Source organism: Heptranchias perlo, chromosome 40 (assembly GCF_035084215.1).
Source record: "Heptranchias perlo isolate sHepPer1 chromosome 40, sHepPer1.hap1, whole genome shotgun sequence".
In the NCBI taxonomy this organism is placed as follows: Eukaryota; Metazoa; Chordata; class Chondrichthyes; order Hexanchiformes; family Hexanchidae; genus Heptranchias; species Heptranchias perlo.
Genome location: NC_090364.1, coordinates 133,945 through 146,269, shown reverse-complemented (window position 1 = coordinate 146,269; position 12,325 = coordinate 133,945). Strand labels below are relative to the sequence as shown.

Here is a 12,325-nt window from a genome sequence, read left to right as displayed (position 1 = left end):
AACAAACCCACCCTCTTATGTGGGCTTTAAGAAAAATAGAGGAGGAAAGATAAGAAGTGGAATGGAATCAAACACTCCATTGACCCTTTCCCACCACAAAATCTCCTGAAGAAAGCAAAATACCAGAGGAAAAAAACCTGCAGAAAAACCCTTGGGAAATTCCTCTTGGATTCCTGAGGTCAATCGATGAAAGCTCCGGACAGTAGCCAGTAATTCCTCACTGCATCCAAGGTTTCTGATGTGAGAGTAGAAGAACAATTGGAAATAGCAACCCCAACTAAAAATAGAAGGAAATGGTGAGGGCTTTCCTAAGTATACAAAAAGTAGGTGAATAGTTATAGAGGATGAAGTGAAATCTATGGTGGATGCTAAAGGTATAGCAGAGATATTAAATAAATAGTTTTTGCATCAGGTGATGAGGAAACCAACATGAGAGAATAACCTGCATGACCTCATCCTTACCAACCTACCTGTCACAAACTCATCTGTACAGAATAGCATTGGTAGCAGTGACCAACGGACATTTCTTGTGAAGACAAAGGCTAGGAAATTCCTTGGAGATGCTCTCACTCCACCAGCGTTGACGGGGTTTCCGCCGCACTTCCAGCAAACTTAAACCAGCGGAGCAGCTTTGAGGAATTTCCTGGCCAAAGTCTAATCTTCACAGTGAAGATACCCTCCATTGTGTAGTGTGGCACTACCACCGTGCTTGGTGGCGTCTGCTAACTTTGGGAGTTCCTGGTCAGCCCTGCAAGGGGTGGAAACTCCAAGTGGACGGACCCAAGGGCAGGAATTCAACGCAAAGTTAGTCCTTACTACGTTTGCGTGTTACTGGAGACCGGATCGCCAAGGAAGCTGAGGCACACTGGTTTCAGATTGCTGCCAGTTGGCCTTGCTGACTGGTGGGAGTTGAAGCAAAAGACTGGGTGGAACCCCCAAAGAACAGGCCAGGCATTTAAAAAAAAAAAATTACATCAACCCCCTTGGGAGGGGGTTGGGCAAGGGAGAGCTGGATGGGGTTTCAGAGTAGGGGCCTAGTCCCTAATCCTAATAGTGGATAGTTACCGGACATTCCAACTATGTGTGGCAGACAGGTTGTGGTGTGGGTCTCTGTCAGCTCCATGCAGATGACATCCCCTTCCATTGAAATTGCAGCAGGGTCAAAACAGGGGGGCGCTGGGGGGGCACAGGTGGGCACGATCCCGTTGCAACCATCAGCATCGAGGCCCATGGATCTTCAAGGCCATAATGTTCAGGTATTTAAAACCTGAACTTGTCCTTCACCTGAACTCAATTTTTTTTAAAAAGGGAAAGATTGCTCATGATTGCGGGCAGAATTATGGAAGAGCCTAGAGTTCGTTTGTCCTCCTTTTGTGTCTATCGGTGCCACCCACTATCTGGCAGGTGACCTGCCTTTTGAGTTCTACTAGTGCAACAGTGTAACCAAACACAAGGAGTTGTATGAGCGCAGCCTAAAATGATATCATCTGTATCTTTTGTGTGGGGAAATTAATAGCAGTGTCAATGTGAGATTTTTTCTGTTACCTTTGCAGTGATATAGAACTTCCCTGATAGTGGGTTTATGTGGTATTAGCAGGTTATTTGAAGAGTGATTTACAGAGAAATTCAACAACAAATTTAAGTTACTTTTGTGTATTTTTCAGGTTATAATCTGTACGGATGGTCGAGCAAACACCATTCTGGGAAATCTGGAGGACATTAAGGAAGATAAGATTTATCAGTCCTCGAAGCTTTTCTACAGTCACCTTGCTGAATACGCAGTGGAGCGGGGGTAAGTGCGGTTCAAAGTATGGTACGATAACATATTGCAGCAATGGCCCTTGTCACATAGCGTGACAGGCTGCAGGTTCACGCTGTTATGTGATTAAATCCTCATCCCAGCTGCAGTGTCGTGGAGTCGTTAAACGATGGTGAGGAACTATCCTATGGGGGTGTTGAAAGTTAGGAGGTGATGGGGTCGTCTGATACCTCAGTAAGTTTATCGAGTCAGTAGCTGAGTCCTATAAACCAAGTTTAATCCCTGTCCATGCCAAGTCAGCTGATCTCAAACAGGGTGATGATGGGGAATGCTACAGTGGACCATAATGTCCGAGTTAGAGAAATCAATGAGGGTTCCTACTACTATCATTAAGCAAAATTGTTTCTGGTCCAGCTTCTAGCAGCAAGATTTGAAATAGCATTCAACCTGCGCTCCCTCCCTATCAGGGAGTGGTCCGAGGGTAGAAAAATAATGAGCTAGCTTCCCCCCCCCCCCCCCAACCCTACACACCTCCCAAAAAGTAAAAACATGATGGAATCCTGGGGCAGCTAAACTACGGTAGTTTCTGGTGAGCTTGTTCCTGGAATGTAATACGCACCATCTCTCAATCCTGAGGAGACTTCAACAATAACTCAGTTTAATCTTTCTTTGTAGGGTGATTGTCTCCGTGCTGACCATTGAAGGCACCGACTGCCGACTGGCAGAGCTGGGACAGCTGGCAGATAAAACTGGAGGCAAGGTGAGAAAAACTGGGGGCTAGAGACGAGACAAGGCTTGAAACTAGAAGCTAAGGACCGGACACTGGGGTGGGGGTCTGGGGATGGGAATTGGCACTGTGGACTGGAAATCAAGGATAGGGATTGAAGGTACCTTGGAGCAGTGAGATGATCTATGGGAGGTGCGGTGCACAGAGGAAGATGGATTTACGCCTAAGATTACCCCCATGAAGAGCGACCAGCAGAACGGGAGACCAGGGGGGACCTGGAGCGACCTTGGATAGGATAAAAATAGATGAGGAAGAGGTATTTAATAAGTTGGCAATACTCAAAGTTAGAAAGTCACCCGGTCCAGATGGGATGCATCATAGATTAATGAGGGAAGTAAGGGTAGAAATTGAGGAGGTTCTGGCCACAATCTTGCAATTCTCCTTAGATATGGGGGTGGTGCTGGAGGACTGAAGGATTGCAAATGTTGAAAAAGGAGAGGGATAAACCCAACAATTTCAGGCCAGTCAGCCTAACATTGGTCGTGCGGTTGATGTGTATATGGACTTTCAAAAGGCATTTGATAAATGACTGCATAATAGACTTGCAAGCAAAATTAATGCCCATTGGATTAAAGGGGCAGATACAAAATTGTCTATGGGACAGAATGCAGAGAGTAGTGGTGAACGTTGTTTTTTCAGACTGGAGGGAAGTATACAGTGGTGTTCCCCAGGGGCCAGTATTAGGACCACTGCTCTTTGATATATATTAATGATCTGGACTTGGGTATACAGGGTATAATTTCTAAGTTTGCAGATGACACTCTGAAATGTGGCAAACAATGTGGAAGATAGTAACAGACTTCAGGAGGACATAGACAGACTGGTGAAATGGGCAGACACATGGCAGATGAAATTTAACGCAGGGAAGTGTGACGTGATATATTTTGGTAGGAAAAATGAAGAGGCAATTTAAACTAAATAGTCCAATTTTAAAGGGGGTGCAGGAACAGAGAGACCTGGGGATGTATGTACACAAATCTTTGAACGTGGCAGGACAAGTTGAGAAGGCTGTTTTTAAAAAAAAAAAAGCATAAGGGATCCTGGCCTTTATTCATTAAAGGCATAGAGTACATAAGCAAGGAAGTTATGCTAAACCTTTACAAAACACTGGTTAGGCCTCAACTGGAGTATTCTGAGCACCACACTTCAGGAAGGATGTCAAGGCCTTAGAGGGTGGAGAAGAGATTTACTAGAATGGTACCAGGGATGAGGGACTTCAGTTATGTGGAGAGACTGGAGAAGCTGGGGTCGTTCTCCTCCTTAGAACAGAAAAGGTTAAGAGGAGATTTGATAGAGATGATCAAAATCATGACACAGATTTAAGGTGATCGGCAAAAGAACCAGAGGCGACATGAGAAAATATATATTTTTTTATGCAGCTAGTTGGAATGATCTGGAATGCACTGTCTGAAAGGGTGATGGAAGCAGATTCAATAATAACTTTCAAAAGGGAATTAGACAAATACTCGAAGGGGAAAAAATTTACAGGGCTAATGGGAAATAACAGGAACAGTGTTGGCCTCTTAAAAACTGAAAGTGGGGATATTGTCATTGACAATGGGGAAATGGCGGACATGTTGAATAATTACTTTGCGTCAGTATTTACAGTAGAAAAAGAGGCTAGCATGCTGGAAATCCCAAGAAAACTAATATTGAATCGGGGACAGGGACTCGATAAAATTAACATAAGGAAAGCAACAATAATGAAGAAAATAATAGCACTAAAGAGTGACAAATCCCCAGGACCAGATGGTTTCCTTTCTAGGGTTTTAAAGGAAGTAGGTGAGCACATTGCAGATGCCCTAACTATAATCTTTCAAAGTTCTCCAGATTCAGGAACTGTCCCTCTAGATTGGAAAATTACACATGTCACTCCGCTTTTTAAGAAAGGAGAGAGGGGGAAACCAGGGAATTATAGACCAGTTAGCCTAACATCTGTTGTGGGGAAAATGCTGGAGTCTATAATTAAGGATAGGGTGACTGAACACCTCGAGAATTTTCAGTTAATCAGAGAGAGCCAGCATGGATTTGTGAAAGGTAGGTCGTGCCTGACCAACCTGATTGAATTTTTTGAAGAGGTGACTAAAGTAGTGGACAGGGGAATGTCAATGGATGTTATTTATATGGACTCCAGAAAGCATTTGATAAGGTCCCACAAAAGAAACTGTTAGCTAAGATGGAAGCCCATGGAATCGAGGGAAAAGTACGGACTTGGTTAGGAAGTTGGCTGAGCGAAAGGCGACAAAGTAGGGATAATGGGTAGGTACTCACATTGGCAGGATATGACTAGTGGAGTCCCGCAGGGTTCTTTCTTGGGGCTTCAATTATTCATAATATTTATTAATGACTTGGGTGAATGGGCAAAACTGTGGCAAATGGAATTCAATGTAGGCAAATGTGAGGTCATCCACTTTGCATCAAAAAAGGATAGAACAGGGTACTTTCTAAATGGTAAAGAGTTTAAAAACAGTGGATGTCCAAAGGGACTTGGGGGTTCAGGTACATAGATCATTGAAGTGTCATGAACAGGTGCAGAAAATAATCAAGAAGGCTAATGGAATGCTGGCTTTTATATCTAGAGGACTAGAGTACAAGGGGGCAGAAGTTATGCTGCAGCTATACAAAACCCTGGTTAGACCACACCTGGGGTACTGTGAGCAGTTCTGGGCACCGCACCTTCGGAAGGATATATTGGCCTTGGAGGGAGTGCAGCGTAGGTTTACTAGAATGATACCCGGACTTCAAGGGTTAAGTTACGACGAGAGATTACACAAATTGGGGTTGTATTCTCTCAAGTTTAGAAGGTTAAGGGGTGATCTGATCTAAGTTTATAAGATATTAAGGGGAACAGATAGGGTGGATAGAGAGAAACTATATCCGCTGGTTGGGGATTCTAGGAGTAGGGGGCACAGTCTAAAAATTAGAGCCAGACCTTTCAGGAGCGAGATTAGAAAACATTTCTACACAAAGGGTGGTAGAAGTTTGGAACTCTCTTTCGCAAATGACAATTGATGCTAGCTGAATGTGAGATAGATAGCTTTTTGGCAACCAAAGGTATTAAGGGATATGGGCCAAAGGCAGGTATATGGAGTTAGATCACAGATCAGCCGTGATCTTATCAAATGGCGGAGCAGGCACGAGGGGGTGAATGGCCTACTCCTGTTCCTATGGTCCTAATGGGACTAATTGGGATAGCACTACCAAAGAGCCGACACAGGCACGATGGGCCAAATGGCCTCCTTCTGTGCTGTATCCTATTATGATACTACTAGGAGTTCCAAGTTTCTAGGTGATCTCGCAAAGGAGAGGGGGGAAACAAGGGAGAGTCACCCTAGTCCTCAATCTTGTGCTGGAGGAAGGAGATGTTTGAGGTGTTCTAATGCGAAGGATCAAATGAGAAAGGATGTCTAAAAATTGAGACATAGTTTAATTGTTTCCCTTTTCACCATTTCCTCACTTTCAGGTGAATATTACCAACCCAGCCAGTTTGTACAATGAATTTCAGCAAATTTTAGAAGACGACATCATTGCTACAAATGTCACCACCACCTTCATTGTAGATGATGGCCTGTAAGTTATAGTGATGAATGGAATGTTTGTCATTTTTAATAATCTATAGGGTGATTTCTTCTCCTGCCCCCCGCCCCCGGCCTTGTTTTGGCACAAGTCAAATGGAGCATACTTGAAGTGCGCTGCACCTCACCAGAGCCAGCCCATATTTGCGACTTTGAATCATTAATGTGATCCAACGTACTCGGGACTGCCTTCCGGCAGGGCCATGCGCCTGGGTGTGGGGGTGGAAATCCAACTGCTGGTGCCTGCCTTAGAGACCGGCTGAAGACCTCCAGCTCCAAAGATACAAACAGGGACCTGAAGAAAAAGAGCACTTAGCTTTTCAGGTCTGTAGTGGCCTTGCTGCTTGATCCTCTCAGCTCCTTTGATCTGAGAGAGGCTGGGTGCAAGGCCTAAAGCCCACTTCTTAGTACAGCTCCAAATGGGTGCCCACATGGTGCTTGAACAGGAAAGCGTAGAAATCCCAGTATTTGTGTGGAAATCCCAACATTGCAATCTGCTGTCACCTTGCGGGTATGGTCAGTAAAGAGGAGAATATAATTTGTGGGGAAGCTGCTAGAATTTGTCGTTAAGGATAGTGACTGAGCGCTTGAACAAATATGAGCTGATCAGAGAGAGCCAGCTTGGCTTTATTAAAGGTAAGTCATGTCTGACTAATCTAGTTGAATTTTTTGAGGAGACAGATAAGAGAGTGTCTATATGGACTTCCAGAAGGCATTCGATAAAGTAACACGATAAAGATTATTGGCAAAAATGAGAACGCACTGAATTGGAGGTAGCCTTTTGATTTGAGTTGAAAGGGACATGGACCAATTAAACAAATGGGTAAAACTGTGGCAGATGGAATTTAATATTGGCAAGTGTGAGGTCATCCACTTTGGACCTAATATATATGTACTCTGTGTTCTGTCCTTGAACCAACTTCCTATCCATTTATTACAATGTGCTTTAATTTTATCAACAAGCCTTACAAATTGTGGTACCTTATCAAATGCCTTTTGAAATTCCATGTACACACCACTGTATTTCCTTTATCAATACACTGATACTTCCTCAAAGTTCTTTATTAAATTTGACAGACATGACTTGCCTTTTACAAATCTGTGCTGGCTGTCTTTAACCTGTGTCTTTCTAGATAAGTATTGATGTTATCCTGTATGACCTCTAAAAGCTTATCCACTAGCTATGTTAAGCTGATTGGCCTAAATTACCTGGTTTATCCTTTTTGTCCCTTTTTGGACAGAGATGTTATAATCTTCTACTCCTCTGGCACAATTTCCATATCCCAGTATGTTTGTAAGATCTTGTGCTATTCTCCATCTGACTGCCCTCAGCATTCGAGGATGCCAAGTTATTAGGGTCTTTTCCATTTTTGAGTTCCATCAATTTTTTTTTTCAGTGCTACTTCATTATATAGTGTTATCCTACCTAATTGCTCATATAGTATGTACGCCATTCCTTCATTCTGCACAAGATTTTCTTTTTCACTTCTAATTGACCCTATCCTAACCCTAACTATTCTTTTCCTTCAAGGTACTTTAAATATGAAGATGAAATCAGCAGCAAGTATGTGAAACACATTGGAAACATAACCAAAGACATGGAGATCAGCTTTGAATTTGGAATAAAGGAATCAAAGCTAGAGAGTAAGTACACATGTTATAGAATCATTAAGATTTCAGGATTCAGCCCATCACATCCATGCTGGCTCTATGCAAGAGCAATCCAGCTAGTCCCACTCACCCGCCCTATCCCTGCAGCCCTGCAATTTTTTTTTCCTTTCAAGTACTTATCCAGTTCCCTTTTGAAGGCCATGATTGAATCTGCCTCCACCACCCCCTTGGGCAGTGCCCTCCAGATCCTAATCACTCGCTGTGTAAAAAAGTGTTTCCTCGTGTCACCTTTGGTTCTTTTGCCAATCACCTTAAATCTATGCCCTCTGGTTCTTGACCCTTCTGCTAATGGGAACAGTTTCTCTCTATCTACTCTGTCTAGACCCTTCATGATTTTGAATACCTCCTATCAAATCTCTTCGCAACTGTCTCTGTTCCAAGGAGAACAACCCCAGCTTCACCAGTCTATCCACATAACTAAAGTCCCTCATCCCTGGAATCATTCTAGTAAATCTTCTCTAAGGCCTTCACATCTTTCCTAAAGTGCAGTAACCAGTCTGAAAAACAACCATTCACCACTGCTCATGTTTTCTGTCCCTTAGCCAGTTCTTTATCCATGTTGCTACTGCCCCCTTATTCCATTTAGAGTGATCCATGACCTTTTCCATAGCTATTCTAAAATGATCGCTATGATTGCTGTTCCCTAAATGTTCCCCCACTGACACTTGCTCCACTTGGCCCGCCTTGTTCCCCAGAACCAGATCCAGCAAGGCCTCCTTCCTCGTTGGGCCAGAAACATACTGGTCAAGAAAGTTCTCCTGAACACATGTCAAAAATTCCTCCCCCTCTTTTCCCCTTATTATTACTATCCCAGTCAATATTCGGATAGTTGAAGTCCCCCGTTATCACTATGACTTTTGCACCTCTCTGTAATTTCCCTGCAAATTTGCTCCTCGATCTCCTTCCCACTAGTTGGTGGCCTATAGAATACACCCAGTAGGCACCTCTATTGTTTCTTAATGCTAACCAAATAGATTCTATCCTTGACCCCCTCCAGGAGATCCTCTCTCTTACACTGCAATATTCTCCTTAATACTGCCTTCCCTATCTTTCTTGAACACCTTGGGCTCAATTCTAACATTGAAAAATGGGTAGGTTGGGCGCAGGTGGGCTTTAAAAATTGCCACCATTTCAGACCGACCTCCAACCCACCCATTTCTGGTTTTCACCGGGGCGGGAAGAGGGGCGGACAACCATCCCGCTCCCAGGAGGCATGTCAGGTCTTAAAACCTTTCAAGGAGGCTTCAAGCCTCCATTTTTCTGGATTCCCTGATTTCAACGCTGGGGGGCCAGGATTCCTGGGCCTTCTGTTTTACACCTCGTGAAAGGAGGCAAGAAGGCCTGAGACCTAACAGGTAGGTGCCTAGAAAGGCACAGCTTGTGGGCCCGGAAGAACAGGAGTGCTTCCCCCAGGCCCAACAAGCCTACCTGCCCCGACCCCCCAACGATCCCCGACCCTGATCCTCCGACCTCCTCCTCATCTCGATCCTTCGATTTCCTTCCCCCACCCCACCTCCTCTCCCCCGATCCTTCATTTTTTTTCTCCCCCCCCCCACCCCAGTCCATACAAACAAAGACTTACCCTGCAGGCTTACTTGAACACATCCTCTCCCTTGATGGCCTCCCGTCCGTCTGAGACTAGCCTGATTGACAGTCGGACGTGAAACCGACAAAAAAAAATTAAAGACGTCAAAATCGTAAGGACGTCCGGGAAACCCGTACTAATGGGTTTCCCAATCTCAATTTGACCCCCCCGCCCCTTCCCAGCTCTGTTTTAAAATTGAGTCCCTTGTATCCAGGAATATTTAGTACCCAATCCTGCCCTTTTTGAGCCAGGTCTTCGTTAATGCCACAACACCATATTTCTATGTGGATAATTGCTCATGCAGTTCTCCAAATTTGTTCAACACGTTACGTGTGTTTACACACATGCACTGTAAACCTATCTTAGATTTTCTTGTACACTCTTTTAGTCTGGTCCCATCTACTACCATACTATTTCTTACTCTAGTGCTGTCTTTCTCTCCCAATTCTTTGTGTACCTTGTTTCTCCTTTCCAATGCCACATTCTGGTGCCCATCCCCCTGCCAAATTAGTTTAACCCCCTCCAGCACTAGCAACCTCCTTGCGAGAACATTGGTCCCAGCTCTGTTGAGGTGCAATCCATCTGGCCTGTGCAGGTCCCACCTCCCCCAGAACTGGTCCCAATGATCCCTCCTGCACCATCTCTCCAACCACGCATTCATCTGCTCTAATCTCCTATTTCTATGCTCACTAATGCGTGGGCACCGGGAGTAATCTGGAGATTACTACCTTTTGAGGTCCTGCTTCTTAGTCTCTTTCCTACCTCCTTAAAATCTGCCTGCAGGACTTCATCCCTCTTCCCACCTATGTCGTTGGTACCGATATGGACCACGACCTCTGACTATTCATCCTCCCCCTCCAGAATGATGTGCAGCTGCTCAGTGACATCCTTGACCCTGGCACCAGGGAGGCAACATGCCATCCTGGAATCACATATGCGGCCGCAGAAACACCCGTCTGCGCCCCTAACTATTGAATCCCCTATTACTATCGCTCTCTTGACCTTTCTCCTCCCCTGCACAACTGAGCCACCCATGGTGCTATGGTTTTGGCTCTGGCTGCACTTCCCCCGGGGAGCCCTCTTCCCCCACCACTATTCAGAACTGAATACCGGTTAGAGAGCGAGATGCCCTTGGGGGACTCCTGCACTATCTGTTTGGTCCTTGTCTGTCTGGCAGTCACCCAGTCCCTCTTTGCCTGCACTTTCTTAAAGTGACCAACTTCTGAAATGTGCTATCCACATAGATTTCAGTCTCGCGGATGTACTGCAGTGACACCAGCTGCTGCTCAAGCTCTGAAACCCAGAGACATTTCCTGCACCTGTGGCCGTCCAGTACTCGGGAAGCATCCTGGAGTTCCCACATGACACAGGATGTGCATTCCACGGGACTGAGGTGCCCTGCTTTGTCTTAATTTATTAAACAGATATTCGGAGTCATTATGGACTCAACATTGTTTGGGGCTTTACCAACAAGAGTTGCAATGTTCTTTGAGGAATATCTTATCGATCTCAATCAGTAGGGTTACAGTTATCTCCACCACAGTAAAAGTTATAGGCACATTCCTTATAAAGTGAAGGGCAAGGCTGGTAGAAGTAGGGAACCTTGGATGACTCGGGAGATTGAGGCCCTAGTCAAAAAGAAGAAGGAGGCATATGACATGCATAGGCAGCTGGGATCAAGTGGATCCCTTGAAGAGTATAGAGATTGCTGGAGTAGAGTTGAGAGAGAAATCAGGAGGGCAAAAAGGGGACATGAGATTGCTTTGGCAGATAAGGCAAAGGAGAATCCAAAGAGCTTCTACAAATACATAAAGGGCAAAAGAGTAACTAGGGAGAAAGTAGGGCCTCTTAAGGATCAACAAGGTCATCTATGTGCGGAACCACAAGAGATGGGTGAGATCCTAAATGAATATTTGACATCGGTATTTACGATTGAGAAAGGCATGGATGTTGGGGAACTTGGGGAAATAAATAGTGATGTCTTGAGGAGTGTACATATTACACAGAGAGAGGTGCTGGAAGTCTTAACGCGCATCAAGGTAGATAAATCTCCGGGACCTGATGAAATGTATCCCAGGACGTTATGGGAGGTTAGGGAGGAAATTGCAGGTACCCTAGCAGAGATATTTGAATCATCGACAGCTACAGGTGAGGTGCCTGAAGATTGGAGGGTAGCAAATGTTGTGCCTTTGTTTAAGAAGGGCGGCAGGGAAAAGCCTGGGAACTACAGACCGGTGAACCTGACATCTGTAGTGGGTAAGTTGTTAGAGGGTATTCTGAGAGACAGGATCTACAGGCATTTGGAGAGGCAGGGACTGATTAGGAACAGTCAGCATGGTTTTGTGAGTGGAAAATCATGTCTCATGAATTTGATTGAGTTTTTTGAAGGGGTAACCAAGAAGATAGATGAGGGCTGTGCAGTAGACGTGGTCTACATGGACTTTAGCAAAGCCTTTGACAAGGTGCCGCATGGTAGGTTGTTACATAAGGTTAAATCTCACGGGATCCAAGGTGAGGTAGCCAATTGGATACAAAATTGGATTGACAACAGAAGACAGAGGGTGGTTGCAGAGGGTTGTTTTTCAAACTGGAGGCCTGTGACCAGCGGTGTGCCTCAGGGATCGGTGCTGGGTCCACTGTTATTTGTTATTTATATTCATGATTTGGATGAGAATTTAGGAGGAATGGTTAGTAAGTTTGCAGATGACACCAAGATTGGTGGCATTGTGGACAGTGAAGAAGGTTATCTAGGATTGCAACGGGATCTTGATAAATTGGGCCAGTGGGCCGATGAATGGCAGATGGAGTTTAATTTAGATAAATGTGAGGTGATACATTTTGGTAGATCGAATCGGGCCAGGACCTACTCCGTTAATGGTAGGGCGTTGGGGAGAGTTATAGAACAGAGATCTAGGAGTACAGGTTCATAGCTCCTTGAAAGTGGAGTC

General features: G+C 44.8%; 1 protein-coding gene across 2 annotated transcripts in view; it reads left to right on the top strand.

Annotated features, from left to right (window-relative positions):
* LOC137305442 (circularly permutated Ras protein 1-like) overlaps window positions 1–12,325 on the top strand; it is a 114,935-nt gene that overhangs the window by 63,871 nt on the left and 38,739 nt on the right. For both annotated transcript variants that reach the window (XM_067974263.1, XM_067974262.1), the window contains exons 12-15: window positions 1,665–1,792; window positions 2,435–2,519; window positions 6,010–6,116; window positions 7,653–7,765. In XM_067974263.1, coding sequence (XP_067830364.1) covers window positions 1,665–1,792; window positions 2,435–2,519; window positions 6,010–6,116; window positions 7,653–7,765 — 433 coding nt within the window. The remainder of the gene's footprint in view (window positions 1–1,664; window positions 1,793–2,434; window positions 2,520–6,009; window positions 6,117–7,652; window positions 7,766–12,325) is intronic.